The sequence below is a fragment of the Hyla sarda genome, chromosome 10 (genome assembly GCF_029499605.1).
Source record: "Hyla sarda isolate aHylSar1 chromosome 10, aHylSar1.hap1, whole genome shotgun sequence".
Taxonomy (NCBI): Eukaryota; Metazoa; Chordata; class Amphibia; order Anura; family Hylidae; genus Hyla; species Hyla sarda.
Window position 1 is genome coordinate 63,608,617 of NC_079198.1, and position 18,887 is coordinate 63,627,503.

An 18,887-nucleotide genomic window follows, 5' to 3' on the forward strand; every position below is an offset into this window, starting at 1 on the left:
ACCTGAGGTACCAGCTCCCCCAGCCAATCAGGAGGCAGTAAAGGACTGATGTCAGAGCCACTATATAATCCTATGCAAAAGCTTCAGCAGTCATTTTAGAAATAGCAGGTGTTAGCAGAAGACCTCTGTGAGGGACAGTGATCAGTGAACAACACAGACAGGAGTAGTAGAAACATATATAATATGAGTAGTAAAGTATTATAAAGGAGGGGGGAGAAATTGAACAGGGGGAATCAGAGGGGGGATTGGGAATTGGTGGTCCCACTTATCCCCCTGTGAAATGTTAATTACCCCCCTATGCCATTTCATTTACAATTCCCCCACCCCTGTGCCATTTCAATTATCCCCCTCAAATCCCTCTGTGCTGTGCCATTTTAATTACTCCCCAATCCCCCTGTGCCATTTAATTAACCCCCAATCACCTTAGCCATTTCATTAACCCCCCTCCCTTTGCCAATTCATTAACCCCCCACGGTGCCATTTCATTAACCCCCCCCCCTTTTCCAATTCATTAACCCCTGGCTCGGACTACAGATTATAAGGCTGGGGCAGGCCCCCCGCGCAACGTCAGGGGCGTCACTCATCATCCAGAGCCGGCCTATCACAAGCACTCATTGATTTAAAGAGGCCACCGCGCTGCGTTTTCAGCAGCCGCTGCAGCCTGGGCATTTAGAATGGTGAGCTGCGGGGGAACCGGCATGATGCAGGACTGGCCAGACCATGAAAACCAGTGGAAGTCGTAGAACCCATTTTTTTGGTGTCTTATTATTACCACATCATGGTCCTAGACCATGATGTGATAATATGGGGAAAAAAATCTCAGGCAGCAAAGCGCCATCCCTGAAAAGTGCTGGCTGGGACCAATGGTCCTACTGGGTCCCATGGCATGGCCGGCCCTGCCTGTTGTTACTCCCCAAAATCATTATAGGAGCCGGGTCTGCACCATACCCAGCAGATGTTGACTGCTATTTGTGGTTTACATCATGATTTGACATTATGTTGCATGCACATGGATGGCAACAACATTTTCTTTTGATATATTTTCTGTTGAACAGTGTATTACTTTTTCAATTATGTAAATATTTTAAAGCCTGCTCACAATATTTGAAATCTTGACAGAATCTTAAGGTTTCAACCAAAAGCTTCCAAGGGTTGTTCATAATAACTACAATTTAGTTATTTTTGGTTATAATTTACTTGCTTTCTTCTGTTTTTGTTTTACCTATATACATATAACCCTGCATTTACTTATCACAAATCTATCCTCCTCTTCTACACATTCACTCCATAGTCTCCATTGACATCAGATCTTGTATGTAATTAACATGCCAGCCGCATTAACAGCTGCCTGAAAAACGTGTCTTTTTACCGCACCATGGTTTCTTAGGTGATTCCTGGCATTATGTACTACCTCAATCTCTCTTAATCGAATCCCCCTCCTTCCAGTTTGCCTCGCCTTGTTACTGTTTTGTCAAAAATTAATGACCTAAAACAAGGACAAACCGAAAGACATAACATATCATTCTAGAAAGAGAATAAAACAGATCAGATAAAGGAGACAGAGAAAGGATTCAAATACATCCAGGAAATACTGTATAATCATTATGTAGAAGCCTGGCAGTGATCTAACAGCTTTAACCCTTAGCAGACTTTGTTTTCACAAAAATTTGAGAAATGTAGAGAAAATGTAATGCTATTTATGAAATAGAATTAAAATGGCCAGCTGAAGAATTGCAATGTGATTATAGAACATGTACAATGTATTGATTTAAACAACAATTATTTACCCCGGAATGGGTTAGGGTCAATTAAACATAACACCATTGACCCAGGGACAAGACCCTGGGTCACTAATACCCTTCTTAATCCCACCCCCTAAAACTTAACTTTTATTCAAGTAACAGTAATAATAGTGATATGGTGATCAACTGAATTAAAATAGACCTCCTTGTGTGTATATAACTATATAATTGGTGAACTATGAGCTGGTTGCCTCCTAGTAGTTAGTCACAGCCAGTGATCTGCAGTATCACTGGTTAATGAGACACAAGGGAGGTTTTGATAAAAACTGAATGTGCCCCCTCTACATGTTTCGTTGCAGTAGCAACGTCTTCAGGAGGGAAATGGGCATCAACCTGTGTTGTCAACTCCCCAGTCCATAAATAGTAGAGGGGGCACATTCAGTTTTTATCAAAACCTCCCTTGTGTCTCATTAACCAGTGATACTGCAGATCACTGGCTGTGACTAACTACTAGGAAGCAACCAGCTCATAGTTCACCAATTATATAGTTATATACACACAAGGAGGTCTATTTTAATTCAGTTGATCACCATATCACTATTATTACTGTTACTTGAATAAAAGTTAAAAGTTAAGTTTTAGGGGGTGGGAGTAAGAAGGGTATTAGTAACCCAGGGTCTTGTCCCTGGGTCAATGGTGTTAGGTATTGATTTAAAGGCTCATAAAGACAGAACATTAAAATAGATACACCATAATGGCTGTCACTGTACCCGCCAACCCACTTCTCTATTAGTGGTATTTTTAGGCCAAAAAGTACTATAGATATGTTGATGAGCATAAATGTTAAAAATGGTAATGCATAGAATATAACTCGATAGGTAAAAGAAAAAGTATTGCTAAACAATACTTACTTAAAGGTCAACCCATATGACCCCAGATTGCACAACTTTAAAAACAAAACAACAAAAAGATATATTTTTTATATATTTACATAGCACCAACATATTCTACAGAACTTTACATATGGTCAAGTCCTACATTGATCCCTTTCCCCCAATCAGGCTAGCAATCTAAGTGGCAAAATAACCTTTTTTGGGAGTATGTGTGGGGGGAGGGGGGGTCTGGTTTGATGCTGGATTTGAACCCATGACCCCGGTGCTGCAAGGCAAAACTAAACTGCCGTAACATGATATAGAGGCAATCCATCCATAATGTCATCAGGTACAATGAACATGTAAGCAGTGGTACAGGTCTAAACCAAGTGGGGCACATAATAAAGCAATGAACTTTACATTGTCTCTAAAACTTGCCTTGTCAACCCTAATAGGTAAAATAGAGCAATCATTTTGGTTTTGTTTGGTTCCTCCATGGCTCTTTTGCTTTTATACTAATTTGGGGAGATTTATCAAGAGATTTATCAAAACCTGGCAGAGTAAAAGTCGACCAGCTACACATAGCAACCAATCAGATTGCTCCTATTTTTTTTTTTTAAAGGTCTCTGAAAAGTAAAAAAAAAAAAAAAATCTGATTGATCCATTGATTTTTTTGTTAAGTAAATATCATGCTTTTAGATTTAACTTGAAAAAAAGTTGTGTATAACCAGTACTGTTCAGCAACAGTGAGCTTAAATGGGCACTGTCAGATACAAAAATGTTGTACATCTTGGCAAAACATTAACCTTTCTAATATGATTTATAAGAAAATGTTATTTCCTTTTATAGGAATCTTGATTTATAAAATCATGGCTTTGTCCAAGCTGAAGCACAGGCATGGACAAAGTCCAGTAAGTGAGGGTGGCTTAACACTCCTCTGTGCTCTATACTGTCTAATAGTTCTCCTCTGTGCTCTCTCCTGTCTGATAGTACTCCTCTGTGCTCTCTCCTGTCTGATAGTACTCCTCTGTGCTCTCTCCTGTCTAATAGCACTCCTCTGTGCTCTATACTGTCTGATACTACTCCTCCGTGCTCTCTCCTGTCTTATAGTTCTCCTCTGTGCTCTCTCCTGTCTGATAGTTCTCCTCTGTGCTCTCTCCTGTCTGATAGCACTCCTCTGTGCTCTCTCCTGTCTGATAGTTCTCCTCTGTGCTCTCTCCTGTCTGATAGTTCTCCTCTGTGCTCTCTCCTGTCTGATAGCACTCCTCTGTGCTCTCTCCTGTCTGATAGTACACTTTTGTGCTATCTCCTGTCTGATAGTCATCCTCTGTGCTCTATCAGAGCTATCAGACTTGAGAGAACACAGAGGAGTGCTAGCCCACCCTCACTTAAAGGACTTTGCCCATGCCTGTGCTTCAGCTTTGACAAAGCCATAATATAAAGAGATATTCCAATGTCACAAAAAATATATATATAAAGGAAAAATACCTCCACTCCCCCATAGCGTCCGTTTGAAGCCTTTTCGTTCTGTAATATATGGATCTTCTTCTTGCTTCCAATAAAAGAAATCGGAGTGAGACATGTCTGTCAACCAATCACTGACTGCAGCGATGTCCAGTCCCAATCATTGATTGGCTGAACGCTCAGTCCTGCTTTAACCTCTTGGCTCAGTAGCAGAAAGAAGACAAGAGCATTGGGAGTACAGAAGGAGCCAAATGGAAACTGTAGCAAGACCTGTGTGGGACCAGAAATGAGCAAATATATTGTTTTCTCTTCTTTCCCTTACGGACCTAGCATTATTTAACATTTTTAGGGACACTGAAATATGCATTTAAGTGCACCACAAATATTGCAACCAATCTAATAGATCCAGGGGGGGGAAGCTGAATTCTACATGTCTCCATATACGTTGTGTACAGGATAAGGCAATTGTACAAGTAATTCTAAAAATACCACACAAAATAGTACAGCCCTATCTAGGATTTATTTATTTGTAGACCTTTTGTTTTCTCCTTACTTTCCTGTTGGGAAATTACTGTGGAAACTGAATTTGTACTGCATATTGTTTATGTCCATCTTCCCATAGTATCAGGCTGCATGCATTTGGCCATAATAAGGTCTGTAATAGAACCCTTACCCTACTGTACACCTGTATAGCTCTGATTCCAACAACAACAATATATATATATATATATATATATATATATATATATATATTTCATTTTTTTATCAGATGTTGCAGAATGGAGCATTACTTTCAGAATTATTTCCATATTTAACAAGACCCCATTAACTAGCACAGTGAGTCTGTATGTTTAGAAACTTTTTTTTATTTTTTATTGTATGTTTTTAAAGCCCCCATAGGGGACTTTTATATGCAATCATTAGATCACATTCACTGCATAATGCTATGCCGCTAGCTGATTTTGGGGCTAACGGTAAGCCCCAGGTTGGTAATGGATTCCGTGTATAAGACAGCTTCCACTACTAACCCTGAAAATTCAATAATAAAAAACATGACACTAAATTTTAATTAAAAAAATGCTCCCCCACCGCCCTCATTAACCATTTTATTGAAGTAAAAAAAAACGCTGGTCATCATCGCAGTCCCCAGAATCTAACGTAGTCCTCCACATTCACGTATCTGAAATGAGAAGAAAAGAAAAAAAACAAGAAATATGGGTTAGTACATTTTTTGCGCTCTCCCCTGGGAAGAGCGCACATAATGCAGCATGTTCCTAAACAGGGAGCCTCCAATTGTTGCTAAACTACAACTCCCACCATGGGGGGCTGTAGTTAAGCAACAGCTGGGGTCTCCCTGTTTGGGAACACACGGCTCTGTTCCCATTATGCAGAACGCATAATGTGAATAGAGATCTGTTCCTCTGCCCTTGGACTACTACTCCTATCATGGGATAGAGTCTGTCCCATGATGGGAGTAGTTGTAGTACCACAACGCTGCTGAGGGATGGCACTTGCACATCCCCGGCTGTGGGACTTTTAGGACTACTACTCCCATCATGGACATACTCTGTCCATGATGGGAGTTGTAGTCCAGGGGCTGAAGCGCAATTCGCACTGGGTCATTCTGCAGAGACACGCTGTGATCCGCATTTAAGTTAACAAGCCGGCGGTACATGCAGCTACACTGCGCACCCTGCCGTACGCAGGCGAGGGGAGCTCTGAGCTATTCACCAATCAGAGCTCCCGTGTTCCAGCGGCAGGATTATGAACTATGACAGTGTATACAGGAGCCGGCGGCAGAGCGATGTAGGCTCATGTACCGCCGGCTTGTTAACTTAAATGCGGATAACAGAAGATCATTCTCTGGAGATCCGCTGTGATCCACATTTATTAACTATGCAAATTGGCAGAACATGCGGCTACATTGCGCTGCCCGCCGGCTTCTATATACACTGCCATGATTCATAATCCCCGCTGCCGGAACACAGGAGCTCTGATTGGTGAATAGCTATTGACCATCTCCCAGCGGTGGGGATTATGAATTATGACAGTGTATACAGGAGCCAGCAGCAGCGTGATGTAGCCGCATGTACCACCGGCTTGTTAACTTAAACGTGTAAAGCAGCGGGTCTCTGGATAATGACCCGGTGAGATCTGCACCTCAGCCCCTGAACTATAACTCACATCATGGGCAGAGTCTGTCCATGATAGGAGTAGCAGTCCTTACTGTCCCAAAATAGACACTTTGGTACGTGTCCTCCGAGGTGGTGTATATTTGTGCAGGAAAAGTGCTTTTGCGCCATTTTTTTTGCGTAAAAAAAACGCAGTTAATAAATTCGATTCTACAGTAGAAAGTGCTCTATGGTAAACTTAACCGTAGATGTGGCTATAAAAAATTCAATCAGATTTTGCGCAAACAAATTCACAAAAAAACTCCTTTGCAAATTTTTGTGTTAAAAAATACACCAAAAAAACTCTATATACAATGATAAATTCCCCTCTTGGTCCTTAACAGGTTATAGATCTTGACCACAATTTTATTATTTTGGCCTAACTGTGTGGTTGAGGCAATATTTTAGCATATTAAACTAATGAGTAAATTCCATATTAGGCTTTGTTTATATGTTGCGGATACTTAGAGGTACCTCAGCTAAGTACCACATGCGTTTTTGCTGCAATGACCACAATTGCTGCAGATTGGTGCATTTTACAACGATTTGCCTACTTAGAATACTTGCAGTAAAACATGCCATTTTTACTGTGATTTTAGTCATTTAGTTATTAATTATAATTATCAAATTAACAGCAACAGGTGAACACAACCTATTAGAGTGGAATTGCTAAATCATGCAAGTACTGAAAAAATTTATGTTTACAGCAGCATTTGAGAAGTACTTTCCGGCATACAGCCAACCACAATACAACCACAATACAACCACAATACAACCGTGTTGTTACCCTTACTGCAGCGCAACCCCAATGCAACTTGGTTGTGTGGTTTCAAACTCAGAAATGCACTCAGATTTCCTCTTTATCTGTGAGACATAAATGACCATGGGGGACATTTATCATTGCCTTTAGAGCTTTGTTCTTGCTTATATTCCGCACATGAAATGTGCATCAAAACACTCCCCCCCCCCCCCCCCCCCCCACACACACACACACATCCCCTCTGGGCCAACCTGGCCTCACTGACACACAAGTGTCTGGTGCCGTCAGTATGATAAATATGTTGGTAGCATTTAAGCAAACCCAAAGCAAAGATAAATTACTTCAAAACACACTTTCTTAAGACAACAATGCTAACTATCCCTCATAAATTTTGTGATCGCTACAGAATGCATGAAGTTTATACTGAATCATGCACAGGTTATGAGTTTTGTGACAGTCAAAGCCCCTTCTTCGGTCTCAGAGCTGATTCATTCATTATAAGGTTTCTTGAAGTTCTTTCCTTTAAACCTCATCAAAGGAATTTTAATTTGTTAAAGCAAAGTAAAGGGATTTTGATAAATAAACAGTATGATGATAGTGTTACCAGCTGGCAATTTTACACTTTTCAAAATTATTTTGAATACTGGAATACATGAGAGCATTACTCTATAACACCAGTGGATGGCCGAAGTAAAGAATGCCCATCTGACTTCCTGGTTTGCCACTTACAGGTACACCCTTGTCCCCTGGGCCTTAACGCACCTAGGCATATCAATACCTGCAGGAGCTGCACTCGCTTCAGAGCAGTGTCGGTTACCGTCAGTAGCCAGGTACTTAGAGCCGCTGCACCTGTCATTAACCCTTAAGATGCTGTGATCAATGCTGATCACGGTGTCTAAAGTCAAAGTAAACAATCCCGGTCAGCTTAGTGGGGCTTATTGTACCCTACGTGATCGCTGGGGTACAATAAGCGAAAATGGCATAGGGGGGGTCCCCTTACTTACCTCCTGCCATTGATTGCAGACTCACTGATGCAGTCTGGCTTTGCTAGGCTATATCAGTGGATTGTCAATCACACTGTGTACTAATTTGCCATGGGCATAGCATTATACAGTGAACGCAATATAGTGATTGCATATAAAAAAATTCTCAAAAAATTTATAAAAACCCCTCCCCTCCCATAATAAAATACAAAATCACCCTTTATTTTCCATTTTACAAAAAAAAAACATAAAAAAATGAACATATTGCAGCAAGTCATCTGTCAGCTATGATAAAGTAGCCATTATTGGTGCAGTGGCAGCAGGATCATTGAAGGCTGTAGGCTTGCTTGAATAGATGGGTCTTCAGGTTGCTTTTAAAGGTCTTGATGGAGGGTGAGTTCCAGTATACGGGGGAAGCTCAGGAAAAGTCTTGGAGACAGTAATGTGAAGTGCGAACCAGGAAGGAGCATAGGCGGATGTCGGAGATTGCATGCAGGGTGGTATAGGGAGGTCAGGTCAGAGATGTATTGAGGGGACAGGTTGTGGATGGCCTTATATGTCAAGAGTTTAAATTGGTGAAGAGTTTAAATTGAATATGTTGGGCGACAGGTAGCCAGTAAAGGGATTGGGACAGGGGAGAAGTAGAGGAGAAGCGAGGTAAGAGGTGGTACATTCAAGTAGTAGAGTTTAGGATAGATTGGAGGGGAGCAAGTGTTTTAGATGGAAGGCAGCAGAAGTCCAAGCGGGAGATGGTGAGGTCATGTACCATTTGTTTAGTTGAGTCAAAATTGAGGAATGGGCGGATTTGAGAGACGTTTTTGAGCTGAAGGCAACAGACAGTGCTAAGGGTTTGAATGTGGGGTTTGAAAGACAGTGCTGAGTCAAAAGTGACTACAAGGCAGCGGACTTGGGTAGCTGGAGATAGGGTAGAACCATTGACTGTGATTGATAGACCGGGTGGGGGGTTGGAGCAGGGTGGGGGAAAAATCATTAATTCAGTTTTCTCCATGTTGAGTTTGATAAAGTGGGAGGAAAAAATAAAGAAAGAGCTGACAGAGCTGAAAGAGCTGTTATTCTAGATAGTAGAGAGGAGACATCAGGGCCAGAGAGATGGATTTGAGTGTCATTAGCATAGAGGTGGCATTTGAAGCCATGGGCTTCTATAATCTGTCCAAGGCTGAGGGTGTAGATAGAGAACAGTAGGGGCCCCAGGAGAGAGCCTTGGGGGACTCCTACAGAGAGTGGGCGAGGTGAGGAGGAAGCATGAGAGTGGGAAATGCTGAATGTGCAGTTAGTGAGGTATGAGGAGATCCAGGAGAGGACCAAGTTTGTGATGCCTAGGAAGGAGAGAGACTGTAACAAGAGAGAGTGGTCTACTGTGTCAAAGGCAGAGAAGAGGTCAAGGAGAAGGAGAAAAGAGTATTGGCGGTTGGCTTTTATGGTCAACAGATCATTGGCCACTTTGGTTAGGGTGGTTTCAGTAGAATGGTGGGGTTGGAAGTCAGATTGCATGTAGTCAAAGAGTGAGTTGGATGAGAGGTGGGAAGACAGTTGAAGATAAACATGTTGTTCAAGGAGTTTAAAGCAAAGGGAAGAAGCGAGATGGTAGCTGGTGGTAGCTGAACAGAGAAGATGGGTCAAAAGAAGTGAATCATTGTGGAGGAGCACTGGGCTGGAGTGTGGATTGGTTGTGGGGGCTGTAAAGTAAAGCTTTCCCTGATGATGAAGTATGTAGCAAAGTCGTCTGCTGAGACAAGAGACATGGGTGGGGTAGTGGTGGACGGAGGAGTTAGTTAAAGGTGTTAAAGAGTTGCTGGGGTTGTGGGAAAGAGAGGATATGATGGTAGAGAAGTAGTTCTGCTTAGCAGAATTGAGTGCAGACTTGAAGGAGAGGAGTACTTGTTTGTATGCTGTAAAGTCTTCTGTGCAGTGGGTTTTCTTCCAATGACGCTCTGCAGCCCTGGAGGCTTGCCTAAAGTGTTTATTCACATCTGTGTGCCAGGGCTGCCTATTGATATGTTGAGTTCTGTTTTGTGTGATGGGGCCACTAGGTCGAGGGCTGAATTGACTGTAGTTTTATAGCATTTGGTGGCTGTGTCAGCGGCGTAGAGAGAAGATATTGTGGGGAGTCGTAGAAGAGAGTCAGTGTGTTAATGTTGAGATGTTTGAGGTTTCTATGAGGGTGGGAAGGGTTATGGACTGGGGAGATAGAAGGAGAGAAGAGAAAAGAGAATGTCAAAAGGTTATGGTCTGATACGGGGAGTGGTGTGTTTGAGATTTTCGATATGGAGCAGAGGCGGCTGAAGATTAGATCAAGCTGGTGACCCTTTTTGTGAGTGGTACTGGAGGATCACTGTGAGAAGCCAAAAGAGGAGGTCAGTGATAGAAATTTATAGGTAGTAGACTGGGATGTGTTGATGAGGATGTTGATGTCGCTTATGATAATAATGGGGATATCTAAGGAGAGGATCTGTAAGAGGCAGGTGGTGAAGTGGTCAATGAAGGATGCTGCAGGGCCTGGGGGTCTGTAGATGACAGCCACCTGGAGATTTGAGGGGGACTAGATGCACACAGAGTATTCTTTAAAAGAAGGGAAAGCAAGAGAAGGGAGAAATGGAGTTTGGGTGAAAGAGCAGTTCTCTGATAGCAACAGGCCAACACCACCAACACATTTCTTACCAGGGCGGGGGGGGGGGGGGGGGGGTGTATTGAATTGAAGGCCACCATAGGAAAGTGCAGCAGGGGAGGACATAAGCCAGGTTTCTGTGACGCCTAGAAAGGCTAGTTTGTGGGTAATAAAGAGGTCATGGAGGAATGTGAGCTTGTTGTGAACAGAGCGAGGGCGGATGCGTATTAGTTTAGAGGGGTTGTGCCATATCGTGGTTGTTGTTCAGAGTCAGGAGGGTGGGATTTGGTGAGGGGGCCCAGGGTTAGGGGAGATTTTGCCAGCAGCAAGTAGAATCATGGACAGAGATAGTAGGTGTGAATGGCGTAGTTTTTCCTTGTAGATTGTTAGCCTTTGCGGGCAGGGTCCTCTCCCTCTCTGTGTCAGTTGGCAAGTAACTCTGCAATGCTCAACGGTTCCATGTTAGTCTTATGTACTGTTACTTTTATCATATGTAAAGTGCACCGGAACCAAGGGCGCTATATAAACAAAGTGTTGACGAGTGTGTAAATATCCATTCCATTAAAATATAATATTTATGATCCCGTACAGTAAATGGCATAAACATAAAAAATAACAAACACCAAAAATATAGATTTTTAATCATATTGTATATCAGAAAAAAATTAATAAAAAGCAATCAAAATCTCCTATCAAAACAAAAATGGTGCCAAAAAAAACTGAAGATCACGGTGCCAAAAAGTTGGCTCACATACATTCCTGTATATGGAAAAATAAAAAAAAGTTATATGGGTAAGAAAAGGAAAATTTTATGCATACCAATTTTGTTTAAAAAAATCACATTTTTAAAAGTTAGCATTTTTTTAAAGTAGTACAATAATATAAAAAATAGATAAATTTGGTATCATTTTAATTGCAATGACCTACAGAATAAAGAGAATGTATCATTTTTACCATAACATGCACTGTCCATAAACCAACCCCCCCTAAATTGTCAAACTGAAAAAGCCAGTCAAACAACTCCCCCCCCCCTGCCTGCTTGGAAGCATACTAGTCCTGCTGTTTCCATGCATCATCACCTATGTCATGGACACACTTCCTTGATTGACAGGTGTGAGCTCAGGGCTCACAGCTGGAGGAAAAATCATCCCACTGTCAGCTTGTGTCCCACTACTGTCAGTGAGGACAAGCTGGGAGTTGTAGTTTTGCCAATGCTATGGGAGATGTAAGCAGACAGCAAATTGAGGGAGGGGGCGGAGACCTGCACAGTTAGGCCACGCAGGGCCACTTTGAGAGGAATTCAGACTAGTGAGCTAAATTAAAAGTGCACAAAAAAGAAAGTTGCAACAGCACTCTAGGTCAAAAAATGGAGGCTCTTAGTGCACTTTTTGATCAAAATGTGTCCCCCCATCCACCACGCGGAGGTGGCCTCATATCGGATGGGACCCTAACTTGATAACTCACCTCTGCTGTGCATATAGCCTCTGACTGTGTGACATGTTGGATCAGCCATTGACTAAACCACCTCCAGTCTGAGAGGGGTGGGGTGCACGGCTAAAGAGGGTGCCACATCCCCCAATTTACAAAGTAAAAGCAGTCAGAGGCTATATGCACAGCAGAGGTGAGTTATCATGTTAGGGTCCCATCCGATATGAGACCACCTCCGCGTGGTGGATGGGGGGACACATTTTGATCAAAAAGTGCACTAAGAGCCTCCATTTTTTGACCTAGAGTGCTGTTGCAACTTTCTTTTTTGTACATTTTGTATTTGCCACAGCAACGGGCACCTGTGTATTAGGTTGTTGTGCTGGCTATTTTTCCTTTTGTTTTTACTAAATTAAAAGTGTAACAAAAAAATTAAGGAGTTAGACACATAAAAACTGGATTTACATGGTCAAGATTAGATACTGAGTGATATATTTAAAAAAAGGGGGTTAAAAAGTAAGAAGAATATTAAAACCCTTTTAAAATTGAAGATGGCATACATATTCCTTAGGCCTACACCAGAGCGGAGGAGGAAGACTGTTGCTCTGTGCAGGAGAGGAGATTTTTGTTGTTATTATTTTAGCATGTAAAGGTAATGAGGAGACCTGCCTGTCTAATGTGGTTGATGCATGTCTACTTGGGGGCTGAGCTAATGGGGGACAACCTGTCTACTTGGGGCTACCTGCCTATTGAGGGCTACCTGCCTTCCGAGATGTCTACTGGGAGGAACTACCTGCCTACTGGAGGCTAACTGCCTAATGGAGAAATATCTGCTTAATGGGGGGGGGGGGGGGTAGCTGCATAGTGGGGAACTACCTGCCTACAGATATGCCTACATAATTGGAGAATTACCTAGCTGTGGTGAGACATACTTAGATTTATATTTATATTTAGAACATATTTACCTAATGGGGACCTACATTCCTACCCACTTTAACTCTGCAGGACAATAAGTGGGGCATTATTACTGTTTTGGGGACAGTGGATGATGCGATTGTATGCTTTTGAATTTTGAAAAAGAATGGATTGCAGCTCTCAGCAAGGTCACATGGCCACAGGTTAGCCAATCATGGCTTGCATACAGATCTCAGACCAATCAGGAGACAGCAGCATAGAGGTGGGTCTAAGTGACTGATAAACCTATACACTGCATTGTAGACATTTTCTTGGAAAGAAAGCTGAGCAGTACATAGAACAACTCACTGTGGAACTACTGATCCCAGAAAGCTTTCACAATACAAAGCAATTTGAGCAAAACATTAACCTCAGTGATCTGTATTACTCCTCCATTAAGAAGTTTTAAACGTATCTTGAAATTTAAAGTTAAGAGGGTTGTCTGCTGGCACCGACTACATCTCAAATCAGAATGGTTTAATGTGTCAACCACTACATCTCAAGCTCCCATTACCTCAAACTGATTTCCAATGGCCTCCACAGGAGAAGGATGTGCAGCTGACAAATCTGCAATGTGTGTGATGATATCATTTCCAAAAGGACCAACATTTTTGAGAAATGTTACCAGCACTTGTAGAAAGTATACCACAAGGAATGAAGGCCGTATATATATATATATATATATATATATATATATATATATATATATATATATATATATATATATTAGTTAGGAGTAGCCGTATTAGCCCAGTGATGCAAAAAGCAAAATCATCGGTAGTTGCAGGTATTACAAGATACTGCAACTACCGATGATTTTGCTTTTTATATATATATATATATATGTATATATATATATATATATATATATATATATATATATATATATATATCTTGCTATTAGAGCTAGGCAATTAATCAGTAAATAACTGAAACCAAAATATGATGCACAGAGTGAAAGAAAGGAGGTGTGACATATAAAAAGAGATGTGACGTATATAAAGGAGCATGATCTTGATAATCATTCATTAAAGGGGCATTATGGTCTTATCGCATCCCCTATGCACAGGATAGGGAATAAGTGTCTGAGACCTCTCGTGGTCTCCTGTACAGGGCCTGTCTGCTTAAAAGTTCCTGGAGCGCTTTTGCCCTCACCTTTGGAGACATGCTTGTGTAATGGCCTGCTCAGCTAATCAAAGGAGATCACAAGGGGTCCTAGTGATTGGACTCTGACCCCCCCCCCCCTTCCCTAGGATCAGACCCCTAAGTTAGGCCCCCCAGAGTAAGTCTTATTAAGTAAGCAACCATGATTTTGATTAAGGTCATAATGGTCTTAATAGTGAGCGTAAGAAAATTTAGTCTGACACTGATTGTTTCTTGGATGGAATATTACGTATGTGCTTGATCAGGTTCCCTTTATGTAATGCTGCATTTTAATGTGAAAAAATAATAAATACATTAAATAAACAACAATGAAGACCTCGTAATAGGGGGATATATTTTTTCATGGTATGGCAGCTATTTCTCTGTATAAATATTCAAGGTATTGGAACAAAATTTGAAAAAGGCATGCAGCATTGAATTTTAAGCAAGAAAAGCACATCCATCTATACAGCACATCAATATCATGTCAATAACACAAGCTGCTTTCATGCTATTTTTATTCTGCTTATGTCACTAAATGGTTTAAGATGAATTAGCAGAAGAATACAAAGTAGCAAGAGAAATGCATTGTTGTATAGATTGTATTCAGGGTGTATTTTAAATTAAGCAGTAGCCCTCTAAAACATACGGTAGATAGATAGTACAATGAAGAGAAGCTAAAAATCATAAAATTAATAATAAAAAAATATGTTAAAGCTATTTTTACTGAGGTATACTTCCTCGCCGGTTTGTTTTCAATATGCCATTTTCATAAGCTTATAAATGACTATGCATTTTTATTTTACCTTTAGGGCATGTACAGCTGTTGCAGTGGAGAAGTTCCAAAGGCCATAGACCAACAACTTCCTACCTTAAATCATTGTTATCCACCACAAAGAATACCAGCTCTTTCAAATTCTGTGCCACCACCTCCACCGCCATCTGCTCCTTTACCATGTTCCAACTTTTTGCCACGAGAAAGGCGCATAGTAGAAAGATGGCGCCATGCCAGAAGTCCCAACTGTTATAAAGATATGTATACTCCTACCCGCACTGTCCATGATCCTAATAGCAAAGTGGCTGCTCCTCGTCATTCCCATAAGAACACATTTTCAGATGGCTTTCACAGATATTATGGACCTATTGAGCCTGAAGGTCTTTCAGATCATTTAGTAGAATCAGGGCAGGCATACAGTAAAGACAAAAAATTATCTCCATGTCAAATGTCACCACCAACTCAAAGGGAACACTTCCTAGAAAATCCACCATCTTATTTTGCAATTGTGCGTGAAAAAGATGCTCCTGAGCCACCTGGGTGGCAGTCAAAAATTTCAAGAGGACTTTATGAAAATTACCAAGGAGGAAAGGAACGGACTCCAAAATCAGGTGGTGGAGCAAGGGGGAGTCGTACACCTGAAACAGCAGTTAAAAAATTTGATCACATGGGAAGTAGTTATCAAGGAAAGAGAACATGTGAGATGGAATGTGAAGTTTATAGTGGTGGTGGCCCAAATGCGAGCACAAATCGCCCAAATAAAGCCAGTGTGGAGGTATGTGATGGTTCACATTATACAGGCCATACAAGGTTTACATATGAAGATGAACGAAGTTGCGGAAGAGATTGCCACCATAGACGAGAAGAGATGGACGTGGAGTCCCAGCCCTTGCTCCATAAACAGTCTAAACGTTCTCATATGTGCAGGAGCCATTCTCACCCTCTGGTTATGAATGCCAATCAAAGTAAATTTGCTGACCTTTCAGATTCTGATTCGGATGTGTGCGAGAGAGAGCCCCCATGTGTAAAATCTGAAATGGGACATAACTGTTGGTACTCACCAAATTATTTCTGCACATACCCATCTAGAGACAGACAAACAACATCTGCACCTCGTAAACCCATGAGATATTGGTCTGTGGATAAATTAGGCAAATATCGACAGTTAAGCAAGGAGTACCTTCCAAATACTTGCCATGGTTCTTGTTATTGTAATAGCTTAGAAATGCTACAGCCTCACTGCCATAAGGAGCCAAGATATTTCAGCTGTTCTGATGAAAAGCTCGAAAGAAGATTGGACTGGGATCACTTACGTGGAGGCCATTGCTCTTTTCTCCACCATCATCATCACTCTTGTGACTTAACCCCTATACATCCCACCTCCCGTAGTTTGGAGGACCTAAGCAGATGCCATTTGCGGTGTCATAGACACATCTTCTCCCCAGAATGTCAACCTAGATCAAGTCAAAGCGGAACCCTTTATAAAAGAAGGGGATCTGCACATTTCTCTAGTTTGGAATCTGAGGTATGACCAGTAGAACACAAACTTATTTCAAGGCCACCAATGTTTAGTAATGGGAAACTTTTGTTCCACATGAGTTGAAACCAAAACTTAATATAAACTCAGCTGTAGTCGTGAAAAAACTTTTGTCTTACATGGGACATATTATTAGACTATAAATCTTAATATCCAGATTTTTACCTATACCAAGGATTTTGTTTTCTGTTATGCAGTCATACTGTTGCAGCTTTGCATTAACTGGTTAATGTTTTGAGAAGAGCTTACACCTATTACCTACTGGCTGGACCAGCAGAATGACCGATTTGCAATCAATCATGGAAGGCATTGTTGTTGAGAATAATAAAGGATGGGAGATTCAACCAATATTTTAAGGAGATTAAATTGGAGGTCACAAAGTCTAACATCAGCAATTTAGTTACTTAACAAAACAGGGACAATGGTATAGATGATTTGGTATGTAGACGTGTCAGAGATGGAGACAAATCAAGGAATCGATTAATGGACACAACTTTATTAGACTGTCCTCTTCTGCTTTTCTGTTTGAAGAAAAGTTAAGGGCTTATTTAGACATTTGTAACACTTTCAAGCACACTGCAATAGATATATAAATAATTGTGACTAGGTAAAAATTAGTATACTTATATAATTATTTAGCTATAGTATTCCTAGATACCCCCCCCCCCCCCAGCCAAAACAATGAAAGCCTTTGGCTGCAATGTGCTTCTTAGCTTCAAAACTGAATTTTTAATGTAAATTGTCAGCTGTATCAAATAATACATATTAGTTGTAAGAATTTTTTAAACTTTTTTTTTTAATTTTGGAGACAAAACTGTGATATATACATATATAAAAAAATGGCAAAAAAATTTAGTACCCCTAAGTTTCTTGTTGTTGAAGTACGATTTACAATACATACCATTTATTTTGATATTTTGTGAAAGGTTTGTTTTCATATAAACTGGCAATGGTCATGAGATAGATGTCTAGTATTTAAGAAGTAAGTCCCAGTTCCTAATTCATATTTTTTCTGCCACGGTCCATTTTTAATACAAGAAAAAAAAAACAAAGTGGCCTACTCTTGTAGCGATGAGTCATTGGCCTTTTCAGGTAAATTCTACATTCTGTCTTTTGATTGTAGTGCTTATTCCAGTTCTCTTGCTGATCTATTATATTACCCAAGCTGGGTACAATTTCTGGGGTATTGAATTTGCCCACCCATGCACTAAAGTTAAAACGCTGAGCCTGCACAATGCATAGCTCTTGCACATATTTTGTAAAAGAGAAACCATACATTTACACTGTTTGCATGTTTCACTCTTCTACATGATATACAGCATGGGCTATATAAACATACAGTGTAAATGTTCCAGTTCACTATATGTATGATTTCCATAGCTAGTGAATGGATACTACTGGTCATTTTGCACCAATCAAATTGCAAAATGATATCCTAAACAATATGCTGCTGTATGGCTATATATATATATGTATGTATATACGCTCTAACTACCCTTTTTAGCACTGTGACCCCTAAGTGCCACAAATTGCTAATCAGATGTCAGTTCTGAAACAAATCTATGGATGTGCCACAATATGCTCAACAGATGTGAGGTCTAGGGAAGTCTTATGGGAATATTGGAAAACAATAATGTAATGAAGTCTCTAAACCATTCACATCTATCTTATACGGTGCACAGCATGCAATGTAACATTACCAATCATATACAGTTTATGTCTGAGTGTGTGAATATGAAAGGTTTTGGATCATTTAAGGCTAAATAAAGGGATTATCTAGTAAAGTAGAATGTTTTAGGATTAGTGACTGAATATACGAAGGCCCTTTATATGTAAAGGGATTATCCAGGATCTTAGTTTCTCTCTACCAGAAACAGCACAATTCTTGTCCTCAGCTTATGTGTAGTGTTGCAGCCCAGCTCTATTGAGGGGAATGGAGCTGAGTTGTAACACCCCAAACTACCGTACAGGTGTGGCACTGTTTTCGTAAGAAAGTAATCTTTTGAAAATTTAGATAACCCCATTTGGGTCTTGCTGTATTTAAAGTCTGGTAAGTCTAGGGAAGTAATAGACTAGTTGAAATTTTGAATTTAACCTTAAAGGGGTACTCCACTGAAAAAAAAAAATTAAATCTACTGGTGCCAGTAAGTTAAACAGATTTGGAAATAACTTCTATTTAAAAAAAATCTTAATTCTTCCAGTACTTATCAGCTGCTGTATGATTCTTTTCTTTTTGAACTTCCTTTCTATCTGACCACAGTGCTCTCTGCTGACTTCTCTGTCCATTTTAGGAACTGTCCAGAGCAGGATAGGTATGCTATGGGGATTTGCTCCTGCTCTGGACAGTTCCTGATATGGACAGAGGTGTCAGCAGAGAGCACTGTGGTCAGACAGAAAGGAAATTCAAAAAGAAAAGATCTTCCTGTGGATCATAC

At 40.7% G+C, this 18,887-nt stretch overlaps 1 protein-coding gene across 5 annotated transcripts in view; it reads left to right on the forward strand.

Annotated features, from left to right (window-relative positions):
* The window catches only part of GRIN2D (glutamate ionotropic receptor NMDA type subunit 2D), an 855,799-nt gene extending 837,176 nt beyond the window's left edge, over positions 1–18,623 (forward strand). For all 5 annotated transcript variants that reach the window (XM_056544763.1, XM_056544766.1, XM_056544762.1 and 2 more), the window contains one exon: positions 14,953–18,623. In XM_056544763.1, the coding sequence (XP_056400738.1) occupies positions 14,953–16,446 (1,494 nt within the window). In that variant the 3' untranslated portion in view covers positions 16,447–18,623. The remainder of the gene's footprint in view (positions 1–14,952) is intronic.
* The last annotated feature ends 264 nt before the right edge of the window (positions 18,624–18,887 follow it).